We start from the raw sequence: 17,249 nt of genomic DNA on the forward strand, positions 1-17,249 counted from the left end.
CTGGCGATCAGAATCATTCATGTAACTTTCCTCCCTCTACGCTGCAAACAGTGTCAGCTTCCAGAGGCAAGTGTGTATATCCCTGTGCATGTGTGTGTGTGTGTGCGCAAGAGTTTACATGGCAATGTGTATCATGGATATTTGATATTTGGAGTTTTTGTGTTGTACGGTCTTGTGAGTGCAGCACGTGGGTAAGTGCTGCATGGATGTTCGCTGACTTTGTGACAATGTGCTTGTGAGTGTGTGCACGTGCAGAGTGTGTGTGCTCCAGGTTGAGCAGTGAAACATCTTTATTTTTTAATAGGAGGGGTGCAGTGTCTGCTGTCAAGAGCCAGACAGCCGGTCTGATCCCAAGCCGAGGGGAGGCCATCACTGCTATACATCTTTATAGCTCTCTATTTTTCTTTGGAGGATCCCTGGACTAAATAATGACAAGTGAAAGGGTTTTTTTTTTTATAAGAGCAGAATATATTAAATGTTGGCTGAGCTCTGGCCCTACTCCTCCTCTATGTGAGGCAGTAACTCTTCTTTCCCTTTTTCTCTCTGTGACTCAGTCTAGTTGTAACTCTTCTCCCATCTTGCTCCACTATCTTTCAGGCTGTAAGTCTCAGGCTCTTTATGGTGTCATACTGGGTGTGTATTTGTATGTGTGCTCTGGGGTTGCATGCTTTTTTTTTTACACATTACACACACATTTTATTCATCACAGGATACAGTTTCTTAATGGAGTGCTGTGCATGGCACTCAAGCGAAATCTTACTACCTACTGAAGATATAAATCTTTAAAAATGGGTGACAAAAATGGAACTTTCATATTTAAAGACAGCTAAATAATTTCATGCCAACGATGGAACATATCAGTGAGTGCAACGGTTCTGGTCGGTGATGTGTTTTAAATAGTTTTTGGACAACCATGGAGCTCAATGACACAGAGGAATAAGCTACAGTATTTAATTTGTAGACAATATCTATTAGTAGAATCATTGAAAAAAAGTAAAACACAACCAGACTTATCCTTTAATATGTTTACAACCTTTTACACATCGATTATTCATAGATGAAGATCAGCGAGTATCATGTCTTCATTCTGACAGTATCATGTTCTGCTGGGCCGTTGCTTCTGTGGTATCAGCAGAGCGTGTTAATCCACTCCACCCTGTTTCTGTGTACCTTAGCGGAGTTAATGTACTCACATAATGGCAGCCCCCCTTAGTCCTGCCCCTTGACATTCACTCACACACACACACAAACCTACATGTTATCTAATATACACACACATACCGACACACCTACAAGAGAACAAACGTGGCAGTGATGCACAACTGTTGTGTCTTCCATGGTTTCATAAATAAAGTAGCTCCTTACATGAGCCTGACTGACTTTGTTCTATTGTGATTGTGATCCAAAGCGAAGGCTGAAAAAGTGTGTCATGTATGTTTCTATCTTAAAGTATATCTGTGTGATAAAACATCAGACACAAAGGTCAAACACACTGTACATGCCCAGAGCAGATCAGTGTGTCGTCTCACTCTTGACAGACAGATGCAGTAACAGGACGCCACTCACTCCCTCTGACTCATGACCGGCCTCGTGCCCTGTCACCAGGCTTCCCTGCCCAAAGTCAACCCCGGCCTTTGATGAGGCTGATGCTGGAGGACTGTCTAGACACGACTCTGCGCCCTGCTCACGTCACCTGCCTCCTCTGATGGGAGGAAAGGGAGACAGAGGAGAGAAGGTGGAGCAAGAAGACTAAAAAGAACCATGTTTTAAAGAGGGATGGTGGGAACAGGGGGGCGTGCATTTACTTGGACAGCAAGCCTAACAGAAGTAATGACTGCACTGGAGAGTAAAGGGAGCAGAGGAGCAACAGGACAGAGCATAGTGCTCCTTCAATCATCCTGCTGATACAAGACTGACCCCTGCAGGATGGGAGGGGAAATGCTGTGTGGCTGACATCATGTACAGTGTGGAAAATGAGGACTTTGTGCCATGTCCAGGATGTTTGTCGACAGAAGGGGCGGCGTATCTACCCAGCTAAAGCCAGGAAATGATGCTACCAACAGGGCTCGGAGGGAGGAGATGTGCATGAAAATCACTGAAGCATGCTGGAAAAAAAACAACTTTCTCCTTTGTCCTCTTATGTAATGCCTGCAGGTTGCTCTTAAAAGGCATCAGTGTTCCCTGTGGGTGGACTGTGCTCCTGCTTGGATGTGTGTCCAACCTGTGTGTCTTGTCCAGAGACATATACTGGCAGTGTCAGTTACAGTCCATCAGGCTCAGGTTCTGTCACACACCGTCACATTCAAACAGTGAGCGTCATCTACCATCAGTTTTCCATCTCAAGGCACGTACACATGAGAAAACCAATGCACACCTGCCAGACAGCAAATCTAAACCACCTGTTCTCTTCCAGACCAGAACCTTAGAAATCAATCAGGTGACATTTCACTTCACTGCAACAGAACCTACAGACAAATGCAAATCTAAGTAACGTATGTCTCCTTTCTCCTTTTCTTTTCTTCTTTCTCTCTATTTTTATCCTATCTGTCTATGTTACATACAGTTATACTGTAGGTATAAGCTATAGTTTCAGCTTCACTTAACCCACCTGATCCTGCCAACCCTCCTGACCCAACACCCTCCAGCACAAACATCCATCTACACTCTACCCTTATAATACATTTACATCTCAGTTACAAATTAACATGATTGACTGCCCAGAGTCACTGACATCCATGTTAATTACCAAGAGTAAACAAAGGCAGACACCAATAAAATGGACAATAAAATGTGCTGCCGTTGGCAGAAGGGAAGTAATCAGATCAATATAAATGCAATCTGATGTACCTGAATGGTAAGAGGTTGAACTGTAATGTGTCATTTATGGTCAATATCTGTCTCTCCCATCTGTATCACATGCATATGGATACACACACACACACACACTGCTCAGACTGTTGCACCATCAGACCCAATGCCTGACTGTGTAATTGCATAACCTGTAAAGACCTGCTCAATAATGCATGGTCAGACTAGACATGAGCAGCCTGACGGAAAACCTTATCTCAACACCCTGCTTTGTCTGGCCAACGACTGGACACTCCAGAGACAGGACACCAGGCTGGAGGACAGTGTGTGTGTGTATGTGTACGTGTGTGTGTGTGTGTGTGTGAGAGAGAGAGAGAGAGAGAAAGAGAGAGAGAGAGAGAGAGAGAGAGAGAGAGAGAGAGAGCAGACGACAGGATGAGTGGACAGAGGAAGTAAAATAAACTTTCACAATTACAGCTCTGAGTCTTGCTGAGTGAAATAGTGAGTGGTATCAGGTAGTATAAAAATCCCCCCCTATTTACCAAAATAGAAGTTACTTTCAATGCATCATTAGGTTTTATCTCTGAGGTCCACTACCTTGCATGAACCTGTCTGATGCTGATTTGACAGTCAGGGGCGGTCAAGTCCCTCCTTCTCAGACAGGAAGAAACCTGCACTAAACTTCCTGCAACTTTCCGGACAAGCTTCCTGTCACTAACGGCGAATGATAAATAAACATGACAACTCTCCTTTGCAGACTGGTGGGGCCGAGGTGGTTGGGTGTAATTCTGCCGGATACACACGCACGAACACCGTATCTGACCCCCCGGGACAGAACGCGACAGCTGGCCGGTGGAGGTCGTTCTCTGACGGGTTACAGCCGCGCACTCAGCCGTAAGCAGCATACAGAGGCGGAAGCTGCTGTAGAGGTGGATCTGAAGCGGTTGGATGGGGAGGACAATGGTAGGGATTCACTTTCATGCGATCAGCGTTGTCCACGTTCACTGTCACCGACTCAGTATTTCCGGATTAAAATGGGTTTTGTATTGAGGAAACTTGTCAAATATTCTCCAAACTAGACTCTGTACCAGAATCTATTTTACAAAACTCGGTTGTGATTTTAAACAAATTTTCCATGAATGTTTACGTCTGAAAAGTTTTTCTGAGCTGAAAAGCATTATCAGGCAGGAGCATGTCTCAGAAATTCATGTTTTGACTTTATGGAAGCCCATTCCTGCCGAGGAAATAAATGAATAAATATATGAAAAAACAGAAGATAAAAATACGTGACTACCTGATAATTATGACTTATCAAGTGAGTTTTTTTTATTATTTTAATTAGGGCTGCAACTAATGATTATTTTTTCAGTATTGATTATTTTTTTGGATTAAACACTTTGTCTGTAAAACATTATACAATTGTGAATAAATGACCATCGCTATTTCCTAGAAACCAAGGCAATGTCACCAAATTACCTTTTTGTCTGACCAACAGTCCAAAAACCAAAGATATTTAATCAATTACAATATAAGACAGGGAAAATCAGCCAGTTCTCACATTTGAAAAGCTGGAACATCCCATTTTTGGCCATTTTTTTATTTATCAATTATCAAAATTGTTTTCTATTAATTTTAGTTGATTGACTAATCGATTAATGCTGTAATTATTACATCACTATGAAGTTATAAATACAGTTGGAATTATGAAATATGCTATTTGTTTATCTATCTATCTATTTATTTATTTCCCCAACAGGAACCAACTTCCATACTGATTTGACTGTAGAAAGTCATGATATAGCACATCAAGATCACAGCCTAAAGTGCTGAAATCAATAGCTGATCAGCAGTTTTGACAATTGAACAGTATGATGAAACAGTAATTTGATAAAAACTATGAGAGTTAATAGTTAGTTGCTGCCTTCTCTTTCTCTGTTTGCTGTGTCTCTTCCTCAGGTATAGCAGAGGTGCTGATGTGCCGACATGTGGCAAGAAACTCTCTGGGCCATGTGTTTGTGTCACAGGTGAGCAGACCTCTACATCGCCATGTTCACACACACACGCACACCACACACACACTAACTGAGACACAGTGTCCTGTGTGTGCAGATGAGGGAGCTGGTGTCCACTCTGTCCAATGACTCAGCAGTGCGTGTGGTTGTCTTCAGGAGTTTGGTGCCGGGGGTTTTCTGTGCAGGTGAGTGTTCTCTGGAACATCTGAAACTTGCCCGTCGTCTACATCTGTGATCAAAAACTGTCTAAATGATGGGTGACTGTGTGTGTTTTGATGTATGTACAGGTGCCGACCTGAAAGAGAGAGCTCTGATGAACAACTCTGAGTCCGATCTGTTTGTTCACAACCTGCGATCCCTCATGACTCAGATAGGTGAGATAGATAGATACAAAGATGGAAGGATAGATAGATGGATGAATAAACTCACCTTTTTACCCTGACTAAGTTTATTCTATTGTCCCATCAGCGTTGTTGCCCATGCCGACCATCGCTGCGGTGGATGGCGCAGCTCTGGGAGGTGGCCTGGAGCTGGCCTTGGCCTGTGACCTTCGCTCTGCTGGTGAGTGAACTCTGAACCTTCAACTGTCAACTCTTAAACTGCGCGAGTCTGCGTCAAGCTTGAATACATTTAACATTCTTCTTTCATTTTCCTTCAGGTGATGTTAATAAGGTTGGAAAGGGGATGTCATGCTCTCTTCACAGCTGTCACTAATCCAGTCATATTAGATCAGTGGTTGACTCCAAACAGGAGAGAGGAGGATAGTTAAATCCACTTGGGGCCATTTCTTGAGACTGACAACTCCCCTGTCCCATCAGTGTAGATTAGAGGATAATGGATATGTGTAAACAGGAGATGAGCCCATTTGTAATGTTGTAGAAGTTTTAAAGATGTAGAAGTCATTCATTTATTCCTTTAGTTTTTTACAGTTTATTTTCTGTATCTAATGCCTTTATCTGATGGACATTTTTTATGTTGCAAATCATTTTTTTCACTGTAATCACTGTAATGTTTCAAGTGTCATCAACTAGGAATTTTTTGAATTGCTACACCCTCCTTTTTTGTAATATGTCCTTCCTTTTTTTTTTTTTGAGTTAATGGGGACTTACTGTATGAAACTGTTTAAAAACCACAGAAATACAAACAGGGCCAAGCTAAAATTGAGGCTGCTCTTTTTAGCTGCTAAGAAGCTTGGAGATATGGGCTTTTCACCCCGCAATAACGATCAGTTGATGAGCTCAGGGACTGATGATAGCTGCTGAGGCCAGACACATCTGCCCAACTGCTCGTGTAGCTGAATCTACATGCGATTGGTTAAATCAGTCCCGGCAGCTCAGTGATTGGTTGAGCGCTGAGGAGCTAGGTGAGCAGGTGTTTGCGTCTGCTCCTCTGACAGAGGCATCAGTCAGACTTTATGCCCTCCCTGGCTTAATGGCACCCAGCAGTACAGACCTTCAACTGTCCTTTGTATGTGTGTGTGTATGTGTGTTTCAGCGTATTCTGCACAGATGGGTCTGATTGAGACAACACGGGGGCTGCTCCCAGGGGCGGGTAAGACGACAAGAGGTCACACTTGCACTCACAAATGACCTTTCACAGTACTGAGTGTCTAAGTAAAGAGACAAAGCAGCTGCAAGAGCTTGACCTTGAAGTGCTTTGTCCTGCAGGGGGCAGTCAGCGTCTACCGCGGATGGTCGGCATGACTCTGGCCAAAGAGCTCATCTTCACAGGTGGTTTGACAGAAACACTGACACATAGGATGCTTGTCGTTCAGCGAGGGCTTTGTGTGTCACTCTCTCTCTCTCTCTTTGTTGGTTTATCAGGTCGGCGTGTGGGAGGGCAGACAGCTCTGGAGATGGGGCTCGTAAACAGAGCTGTGGAACAGAACCAGACAGGAGACGCTGCCTACAGAGAGGCACTCAGCCTGGCCAGAGAGATACTGCCTCAGGTTAGAATACACTCACTTTTTCACTCTGCTACAGCTCAGATAGTGATGCATCCCTCCTCCTCCAGGCAAGGGACCTGCTCTCTTACCTCCTGCTCCCTGCCCCCCCCCCCTTTCTCAACAACTCGTCTCTTCTCTTTTTCGTCCTCCTCTTTTTTCCCATCCTGCTGCTTTCTTCACCACCTTCCCCTCTCTATCTCTCCCTCTCTGCAGGCCTCTGTCGTTCCATATTTCTTTCACTCCAGTTCAGATGCCCACAGTCGGCAGCAGGGCCCAAGTGGCAGTCAAGTGGAGAAACAGACCACAAATAGCACGACACACACACACTCACAAACATGTGCGGGTGTCGGTGTGGATTGAATAATTGACAGGAGTTTGCATTGAATGAAAAGGAGGTAGGATGGAGCAGATAATAAGCTGTGTAAGCCTTTAGATGTTTGTTGTAGTATTTAAGTGACTCCTTGGAAAAACTGCTAGGATTAGAAGAGAAGGACCAGACGTTCTCTTTATGTTTCAGTGATTTTTCTATTTTTTTTTAGATGTTTTTTTTTTTTTTTACATGTTTTTACAAATTGTGTCTCATGTCTGTTGCCCAGGCTCCTATCGCTGTGCGTATGGCAAAAGAAGCAATGAACAGAGGCTTTGAGGTACATTGTGATTCATAGATTACATTTCTTTATACATATATATATATATATATATAATAATTTTTTTATTACATCAGTGATTGTTGTGACTGAGATCTGTCTCTTCCAGGTCGACATCAGTTCAGCAATGGCAATAGAGAGGATGTGTTATGCTCGGGTAAGAGTTCCAGTACATATATATATATATATATATACTTGAAAGACCCTGAAAATGTATTTTCTCAATCACCTTTTTACTATGAGCAATCAGGTCCTACACAAACACAATTTTCTGCTTAGTTAGAAGTTTTTGTTTGAGTGTTAAACTCTCAGTAAATAACTAAATGCGTGCTGCTTTTTTTACTTTGATAGTTTCTTATTAAGTCATGAATATTTAAAGTTGTAGAAAAATATTTCGATTTGATTTGAGGCCATGTTTTCGGGAGCTTTAATACATACTTTATTATCCATAAAAATGACAATATAAGCAGCGCATATAATTTAAGTTACATTCAGCTCTAATCTGACATTTGTGAAACTCTCGGAGGTCATCTGTGGTCAGATTACTGTTGTCCTGCTGTAACATTTGCCCTCTCTTCTCAGGTCATTCCCACGCGTGACAGACAAGAGGGTATGGCTGCCTTTATAGAGAAGAGACCTCCGCGGTACACTGGAGAATAAACACTTCTGAGTCACTGAGTTTCGGTGACTCATAAGTGAGAGACACAGAGGCAAAGCACTCTCTCTAACCCCATGTCTGATTGTCTGACAATTAACTCCCATTGATTGTCTGTGTGCATCCCAGCCAGTGTCAATACATTAGTTTAGGGCAGTGTGACCATCCAGTGGTGACTGTTTGCACTTGTGATATTCAGGATGAGACAGATTTGATTTCATTTGATCCAAAACACAACAACATAATATGACAATAAAAATAATATGAATAAAAATAAAGCTTTTCCTAATGGCAGTTTCTTACTTTTACTTACACGTTCTATACTTCATGGTTGATATGAAGCTCATCTTTGTGAGGTGACTGAATAAAAAAAGACGACACAGTTGTCATCTCCAGTTTATGGGAATGTACATTCTTTATTTCCAAACTTGAAAACATGACTCTCAGCAGCAACATGGCACAGTCATAGCAGACATACAGTATCCACACTTTTGCATCTTCCATCTTAATTACATTTTTGCCAAAAACTGGCCTTCATCCCGGGCGATGTTCAGCGGCTCAACTAAACAATCCAAGGTAAACAGGAGCAACAGGAAAGAACAAAAAAACAAAAAAACAGGTTCTTCTATCTGCTCAGGACCTATGCATAAGAAGCAAGCTTATAAAACGACACCTGGTTTAAAGAACACAGTAAGGCCATAACTCACTGAGCAGATGAGGTGATGTGTGTGGCTGTTTTAGTGTACCATTGCCCTTTGTAGCCCAATATTTTATTTTTATTTCCATTCATATAAGTTTTACCACTGGTATACCTGCTGAAGCAAAGACCCACTTTTCCTCAAAATTTGTCATCACTATATCAGGGCTTTGACAGCAACACCGACTTGGATTGCATAGAGAACGATGACGGGAGCCTTTATGAGAATCAAGACATCAGATGAAAAAGGAGAATATGGGCATCAAGGTCAGCTGGCTTCTCTGGACAGCAGACGTATATCTGGTAGATTACATCCTGGTGGATACTAAAGTCACACGGCCATTTCAGAGCACAGAAAAATAACCTTGAATACTTCTGATAACACCACCTACGCTCTCTCCTGGGTAAATAACATTCCTCCTTTGTTTACCCCGCTTTAAAAAAAAAAAACCTAATTAACGGGAAGTCAGACAAACAATGGAACATACAATATAATAATTTCCATGCAACCAGTTCAACCGGTCCTAAACAAACCATTACTATTTCTTTGCCATCTTCTATTATGTACAAATTACATACACTCTTTAAGATGCAGCTACCTGTACAGACGTACATACACACATGCTCAACAGAAGTGCTGCCTCTGTCTTTAAGACACTCTGACACATTAGGAAGCACAGTGAACATACCAATAATATATAAACAGTTTCCTCAAAGAGAAAAACAGCTGTGACTCAATACATATGTACATCCATCATAACTATACTGACCACATCATTATTGCCATTTGTGTCCAGAAAGGACTTTTGTACTCACCAGACATTATCGAATGGCCGCAGCATTAATTCGGTGTAATTTCGCAACTGATACGGTTTATTTAGAAAAGAAAAAGCACTGGATCTTCTCAAAGATATATTATTTCTCTATAAGTTAGGTTTTCCTCTGTAATGTTTGAACATTTGAACCCACTGAACACACCCTAGGCAAGTGTCCCGTCACATCAAATCAAAGGCATTAGCTGATAAAAGACTAAATGAAGAGGAGAGCAACAGTACTATTGCAGACCCAGAGGCATGGGTTTCAGTGAATAGAACACTGCTATAAACAAAAGAAAAGGCAGGCATTCCTAAAATGAACAGTACAAGCATTCAGACAAACTCCAGCATGCTTGAGCTCACAGCAGCGTCATGCGTATATTTAATGAGCTAATCAACCAATTTAGACAAACCAGAACCCTCAGTAACATACAGGGTCCGGAGGGTGTCGACCCTCAGCTGAGCTTTTGGAGAGGGGGGGGGGGCTTGATCTTAAACTGAGATTCGTATGTATGCACTGATGTGTTTTTGGTATAAAAATCATCATGATTCCGATGTCTGACCAACAAGAGATGTTGAGATTTGAGCTTAAACCAACAGTTGAATTTTTTTTTTTTTTTTTTTTTTAATCACAAGATTAGCACACAGAAATATTTTTGTTTTGAAACAAACACAATGAAAATAAATAAGGTTAGTGTGTGTGCAAAGAACTGCAAAGTCTCCGTCCTTTTATGTATATTTTCTGGGGATACTTGATACGAGTGTTTGTGTGTGCGATATGCATACACACAAATACAAAATCCCCTCTGTGGTGGGACTCAGCTTATGTCCTCCTCTTGGTCAGGGAGCATCATTTTCTGAAAGAGAAAATGTAAAAGAATGAAAAATCTCCAGCCAATGTGAGGGGTGAAATGCTAAATGACTACTAGTGTGTGTGTGTGTCTCTGTGTGTGTGTGTGCGTCTTTACCTCTGTGAGGTTATTGTGGCGGCGGGCGGCGACTTGTGTGCGTAAGTGCAGGCTGGCCGGTGCGGGCTCTGTGGCGCTGTAGGCTCTCCAGAATGCTCTCAGCCAACAGTTTGACATCTTTGTGCGTCTGTGGGTGTGTATGAACTTGCTCAAGCTGCTGTAGGCCGCCTTCCTCCAACAACATGCTGCAGTAGCGAGCGGCTGCAGACACACAGGTTCACACGATATCAATATGTGAGAAAGTAACTGCCTTATCTGATGTCAGTAAAAGGAAGTGTGAAGTGTATATTACCAGAATCACACTTAGTTTTGTATGTGCATGTATGTATTTGTGTCTCACCGTTCTTGCTGCAGACATGTTGCATGGCCCAGGCAGCCCACAGCTGGACACCAGGGGTGTGAAAGCACTCCAGTAGGGGAAAGAAGGGGTTAAATGACCTACAGAATGAAAGACGATAAGAATATATTTACTATGTATGTCAGAAGTTTATGCTATGGTTTTGACAATTTGATTGTCTATAGCCTTATTAGAACAACTCACACAAACATAAATAAATAAAACATAAAGTTAAGTATGCAGAACATTTTACAGACTTGTTTTTCAAGGTGTCCTCTTAAAACAGATCATTTGAATTCATCTGTCAGAAAGACCCCAAATCGTCATTTTATCACTCGAGCAAGTGTTTATTTCTGTTATTTTTGTTTATTCTCCTTTTGTCAGTAATACTAGATAAAGGTTTTGGTCATAATGATTAATAAGTCTAATCTCACCATCATATAAGGCTAAATGTCTCTTAAATCCATGAAAAAGTTCAGATGCACTTTGAGCATCTTATTGACAACCTGTTCAATGGTGCATTTAAGAAACACCTGATAACTCAGCTCTTCTGTAAACACCTCAACACTTAAGCTATGAACTTACTTCCTTTAATGTAATCGATTCCCTTCTTTATAAATACTATGGAGAAACTGCATCTCACCTGTAGGCCACCATCTCACACTCTGGTGCGGGCCACTTCATAATAACGGAATGCTGGAGAGACACACAAATGCATGAGACTCAAAAACCAACTTTTCAAAAAACATGCATATTTATGTGCATGATGCTCATTCCTACCAGTTGTTCCAACAGTGATGATCGAAGATCGGGACTGAGCTTCCAGGCCTTCTCTCCTCGGGACGTCAGATGTGCGAGGATGCCTGCGGCGAAGTAGCTCACCTCCACCTCTGAGCTGTGCAGCAGAGTGCTGATGTGGTCCAGGAAGCCCTGCACCATCAGCTCTCCGTGCAGCTCCCCGACCTCCGCTATGTTGTTCTACACAACAAAGGGCGAATAGGGAATAATGATATCTTTATATTGTTAATTTATTCAATATTCAGTTTTTCTACAGGGTATATAAAAAAGCAGTTAACTCACCAACAGACCTAGAACCTTCTGCTGAATAGAGGACTCATTGGGGAAGGACTGCAGAGAGGGTTGGGGGAGGAGGGGGTGGTATGGATACAAAACAACAGTGAGTCAGCCGGCCCAACAGGCATACATACTTAAACAAACCAACATGTGATTAAGGGTGATGATTAACTAGCACAGTAATCAGCTTTAAGCTGTTTTGTACGTATGCTTATCGTTTATTTACATGAACATGCTGACATGTCAGTGTACCTCTAGAACTTTAATGAACAGGTCCAGTCCCTGGTTCTCGATGAAATGGCGGCAAGTTGTTGGCGATTCATCGGTAAGATTCCAGAGTGCGCTGAGTGTAAATTTGAGGGTGGCGTCCACCGTGCCCTGAGTAGCCTTCTGACGCACAATGTGGAGCAGTTGCTGCGGGCGGAAAAGAGCATATTTGCATTGAAAATTTGGCTTTTTCGGTAAATTAGTTAAAGGCAGAGAGAATACAGCAGAGATGAGAATCTTACCTTGACTATGGACAGCTCTTCTCCAAGCTGAGCCGTCTGCTCTGTGGACAACTGGGAAAGACAAACATCTAAGAGTTTAACTCGACACGTGTATAGAATGCATGAACAACTACATGTGTGATATTAACACATCTACGCAATATATACCTTAGCAGCCAGTATGGAAATGATAGCCACAGCCATCCTCTGCATGTTCTGGTCTTCATGGTTGCAGAGCCACTGCATCACTAGTTTGGCAGCTTCGAACCTTGATAACAGGAAGTGAAAGAAAAACATTTCTATTATAATCATACAGTTCTTTTGGCAGATTTGGTTTTATGTTTTAACTAAATGTGTATTTCTCACCTGTTAAAAGGGACCTCCTGCAAAATGCGATCACTGCACAGAGACAGCAGACAATTCTTCTGCAGCTGAAGACAGAGAAACCAGAACAGGCATCAGTGCAAAACCTCAAACTCTGACTACAATGAGCTCACAAGATCTCTAAACATACTCTCCTCATCAGTTCTGTTTTACTCCACAGTGTTAATAAAAGGTATGTACAGAAATATTCTATCATGTCTGATGTAGAGCCTGTGCAGGGCAAAACAGTAGTTATCTTGGTCTATGCAATTCTGTAGTTAAAAACATATTAAAGTTAACATTATGTATGCTGTTTTTCTTGTGCCCCTTTTATTCAGTTGCATTTGTATTGCTCTTTTATTTTGTTTTAATACCACATCCTGTATCATTATGCATAAGCCATTTGACTTTACATGTTACTTTCTGCAATAACTAATCCATAATACAGTTCTAACCAGATCCCTGCGTTTGGTTCCAGTGAAGGCTACACTGATTAACATTTGTTTTACTGGTTAACAAAACACCCAATGGACCTGAACTGCACTATGTTTTATATTTGCATGTATAAAACCCTTATTGCCATGGTAAAGAAAGCAAAAAAAAGGAAGCTGTACTTTTTTGTTGTTGTGGGGTGTTCCCCAACACAACAGGATTTTCAGGTTATCACAATTTAATGATGGTATGTGGGTGTTTCCCAACCTACAGAGAGATGGAAAGTCCTACTGGTGTTCCAGCATGTGCACCTGCATGCTTACCCTCTAACCCCAGACAACCCCAGATCACACTCGAATTATTACTTCTGTCTTGTTTGTGACCAACTGCAGCTGAGGATTTTGTTGCTTCATGTATGTTATGTCTGAAACTTATTTATCCAAACAAGAAGGTTCTGTGCAAATGAATATTTACACAGGTGGCTGAAATACTTCAGGGTAAAAAGTCTGAAGTGTAAACCTAACTTTAACACCTAATATTTTTTAACATGATGCTTTTTACAAGTCTTTCACTCTGCACAGCTCTGGGAATCTACAGTTGTACTCAACAAGTACATAAACATGAATTACCCACAGGGATAACAAAATTCATAAAACTACCTGTTGGTGGTTGGGGAAAGTCCTCATGGCCTCCAGAAGAAGCTGAGTGACGGTACTTAACAACCGGACTGGCATTCCTGCTGCCAGGTCCTGTTTCGTCAGGTTGAACACACAGGCACTGGCTGCCAGCTGGACATTCAGAGTGGCAGGATGATTCTTCATACCTAAAACCACCAACTAGAAAACCCAAAGAGAAGAAGGAAGTTAAATTATGTTTCACTAGACAGATGAGGAACTTGTGGTGGAGAGGGGTAGGGTTTTGACACAATACTATAAATCAGCTCTATGAGGGGAGGAAATGTGGCTGACACATCAAATAAATATGTGGTAATGCATGATGCATAAAATAATTACAGTAGAAATAATGACCTTAAGGATGTCAGGCCGTGGTTTCTCCATGACATGTGTGAGGCTGAACAGATGAAACAGAGCTTCTCTCACAAAACCTTCTCTCTCGCTGTAGCGACGCAGTGCCTCGCAGATCTGGGTCTCGTTGGCTTCCCCTGTTACCTGTTCAAACACAACAAAAACAAAACAACGGTTTAGCACACCTGAATTTGTATGCACAGTTATCAGTGTTAATGTATGCATCTATTCCTACTTTTAGGTTTCCTTCTCCAGAGAGGAAGTCAGAAAAACCAGCATCTGTGGCCAGAAGTCCCACAAAGGTCATCCCTGGTCTCTCGTCAACAAATGCCTTAACAGCGGCATCTGTCACCTGCAACATTTACACATTAAAAAACGTTCTCGACAACCGGTATGTTTTATTTGCAAGTTAACTGAAATACTCAAAGAGAGACACACACCTGTTTCCTCCCCGACACATCCAGGGAAACGAGAGTGGGCAGGATCCCTGGCTGTCCGAGCAGTTGACGAGCCACGTCAGAGGTAAACTGTTTATCATCACTGATATCCAGGTGCTGCACAGGCAGGGTTTCACACACACCCAGCAACACGCACACACACACACAAAAGCATGGCTTGTGAAATCACAAAGAAAGTATTTTTCTCAATAAACAAATACAAACAGATTTAACACAAGCGCCACACTCAGCTCCACTCTTCCACAAACCTGCAATACATCCAACTGGCCAATGACTCCCAGCAGCTGAGCGGTGCTCATCTCCAGCCTTTTCAGCTGGTGTAGCGTTAGTGAGCGCAGCCTCTCCTTCAGGCCCAGCAGTGGGCTCAGGTTGGTGACTGAGGTGTTGGAGAGATCGAGGCTCTCCAGCCGAGGCAGGGAACACACGTCTACTAGCCCAGAGTCATAGAAGTCTACGTTCGCTAAAGAGAGGGAGCGCAGGCCCCGGAGGGAGCTGAAGCGATGCCGGATTGGTTCCTCCAGAGAGGACATGGTGAGACCTGTTAGGACAAGTCGCTGGAGGGACTCCTGCAGGATGTGTGAGGAAAAAACAACAAACAGATGAGTGCAACCACATCATATTCAGTTCATTTAGGCTTAAGGTTTTTTTTCCCCTCACATTACTTGACATACTCTTACCTGACAATATTTATTGGTGGCCAGTCCCTTCAGAATATCAGGAATAGTGAGGTCTGCATTGACCCTGGCAGCATCCAGCTCCAGTAATCTATGAGGACAGAGCGCTCTCTTGAAGGCCTCTGCAGATATACGAGCAGTACGGATGCACGCTCGCCTCAGCCGCAGGTATTCACAGTTCCGAAACACACCCACTGTGCTGTCATTCAACAGACCTGTAGTGGACCAAACTCATGTTAAGGTGCAACTTTGGGATTTCAGTAGGACCGAACAGAACTGAGCCTTGCACAAGTCTACCTCTGCTTATCTAGAGCTGAGTTTTGGTTTGTATGATAACATAACATCAGATTCAGTGGCTCAAAGATTTTACACATTTTTCTTAATTTAGAAGGCTATGGAAGAGGATTTTGAACATCGTTCAGGAGATGTATGCAATTTAAGAAGTTTCATTTTCATCAAGGGTTAAACAGAAGGTTTTCATTTTGTAAAAAGCAGACTATAAATTGGAGTTTTAGTCTTGTGGTTGTGTAGAGTCAGAAATCACCAACTTTCGTCATTCAGGAGTGTTTTTGGAGGTTACCTTCAGTGGCCATCTTGGCCAGCAGCTGGTCTGCCAGCTCCTGTGGGAAGAGTACAGCCTCTCTGAAGCACAGAGAGGCATCGGGACGCTTCACACAGAAACGCTCCAGGTTCTGGCTCACATAGGTGAGGCACAGGTCTGTCAGAGACGCTGGAGATGCCTCATCCTGAAGACAAAAGCAAGATGTTTGTTGATGTTTGACATAACCACATGTTGTAGTGACTGAGCACAGAAACATACCTCACCTGAACTTTTCTTCATTGTATATTTTACTCTTACTTATTCTTACTTTGGGTATTGTAGAGCACATCGGTTCAATATTGACATTCTAAACATAGCTGTTCATCTGTTGTACTCAATAGTACATAGACACGAATTACAAGAATAACAACATTCCTAGCAATGTAATAAAAAACTGACTAGTGAAGATATCAACTGTGTTTATGGCTTTTGTTAGCTCATCAAGATAGTTTCCTATAAGTATCTGTGTGAATGTGTGTGCTGGAAAACTGTGCCTCAGGTGTGTGGAACCTGCTAAATATAATCATCTTAGTTGGCTTCTCTATTATCGATTAGAACAGCAACATGGCATGCAAAAGATATTTGTGTTGTTATATTCCAACCACGGGAATTCATTCTTCTATGGAAAACTCTAATGTAATTTCAACCCTAATTTCTGGCTAAAACTGGAGTGTTGTTGTGCTTACGATAACTGACTGACTGGTTCCTTTTTCAAACTTCTCTGTACTAGGAAACCGTGTGTGTAAAGCCTGCAAACTACAGAGCACAGACACATAACTCACACAAGTTACCTGGAGACGAAAGTGAAACTCACCGTGTTTAGGATACTGCAGGCCATGGTTTAAAAAAGTCTAGCGTTAGTTGTAGCTTATGCAACAGAGACTGGTGTCTTCCTCCTTAAAAAACAAAACGCAGGTGTCTTTGCGTGCTGGCCGTCGAGCGGCTCCGTTTTCAGTCGTTTCAGTTTGCAGCGATCACCTGTCTGAGAGTCTGTTGTTATACTAATCTACTGGACAGCAAACAGGAGCACAGGACGACGAGCTAGTCAGCTAGCTCACTTGTTGTTTCCTCCGTTGCGGAAAATCGCTCTCTGAGAAAAAATGTTGACAGCTGTCTGCTGTGCAGGAATTCATGTTTAAAATATATCGACAAATCAATGCAGCGACCGAAGAAAGGACCCGGGTGGAGAATATAGTTTCCACAGCGGGCAGCTAGGTCTATTTTTGACTAGACATACAGTAAAGGTCACA

The 17,249-nt window shown here is 42.3% G+C and overlaps 2 protein-coding genes across 3 annotated transcripts; one reads left to right on the forward strand and one right to left on the reverse strand.

Annotated features, from left to right (window-relative positions):
• Window positions 1-3,459: 3,459 nt before the first annotated feature.
• echdc2 (enoyl CoA hydratase domain containing 2) lies at window positions 3,460-8,659 on the forward strand. Of its 2 annotated transcripts, XM_044361325.1 has the most exons (11): window positions 3,460-3,771; window positions 4,765-4,832; window positions 4,918-5,005; window positions 5,108-5,194; window positions 5,289-5,381; window positions 6,315-6,371; window positions 6,488-6,550; window positions 6,644-6,768; window positions 7,362-7,412; window positions 7,522-7,569; window positions 7,995-8,659. In XM_044361325.1, the coding sequence occupies exons 1-11, from the start codon at window positions 3,546-3,548 to the stop codon at window positions 8,070-8,072; spliced, it is 984 nt and encodes a 327-aa protein (XP_044217260.1). In that variant the 5' UTR covers window positions 3,460-3,545; the 3' UTR covers window positions 8,073-8,659. The 2 variants fall into 2 exon arrangements, with proteins under 2 accessions (XP_044217260.1, XP_044217261.1); XM_044361326.1 differs by lacking the exon at window positions 3,460-3,771 and having other exon boundaries at window positions 4,902-5,005.
• Window positions 8,660-10,547: 1,888 nt separating this feature from the next.
• On the reverse strand, window positions 10,548-17,245 carry zyg11 (zyg-11 family member, cell cycle regulator). Its single transcript, XM_044361311.1, has 17 exons — window positions 16,814-17,245; window positions 15,979-16,144; window positions 15,402-15,613; window positions 14,973-15,290; window positions 14,707-14,820; window positions 14,502-14,618; window positions 14,270-14,410; window positions 13,901-14,077; window positions 12,813-12,877; window positions 12,615-12,714; window positions 12,468-12,518; window positions 12,211-12,372; window positions 11,965-12,012; window positions 11,665-11,862; window positions 11,528-11,580; window positions 10,888-10,985; window positions 10,548-10,748 (listed from the first exon to the last, which is right to left on the reverse strand). Exons 1-17 carry the CDS (start codon window positions 16,835-16,837, stop codon window positions 10,558-10,560), a joined length of 2,235 nt encoding a protein of 744 aa, XP_044217246.1. The 5' UTR covers window positions 16,838-17,245; the 3' UTR covers window positions 10,548-10,557.
• Between the last annotated feature and the right edge of the window lie 4 nt (window positions 17,246-17,249).

Source organism: Thunnus albacares, chromosome 9 (assembly GCF_914725855.1).
Source record: "Thunnus albacares chromosome 9, fThuAlb1.1, whole genome shotgun sequence".
Taxonomy (NCBI): Eukaryota; Metazoa; Chordata; class Actinopteri; order Scombriformes; family Scombridae; genus Thunnus; species Thunnus albacares.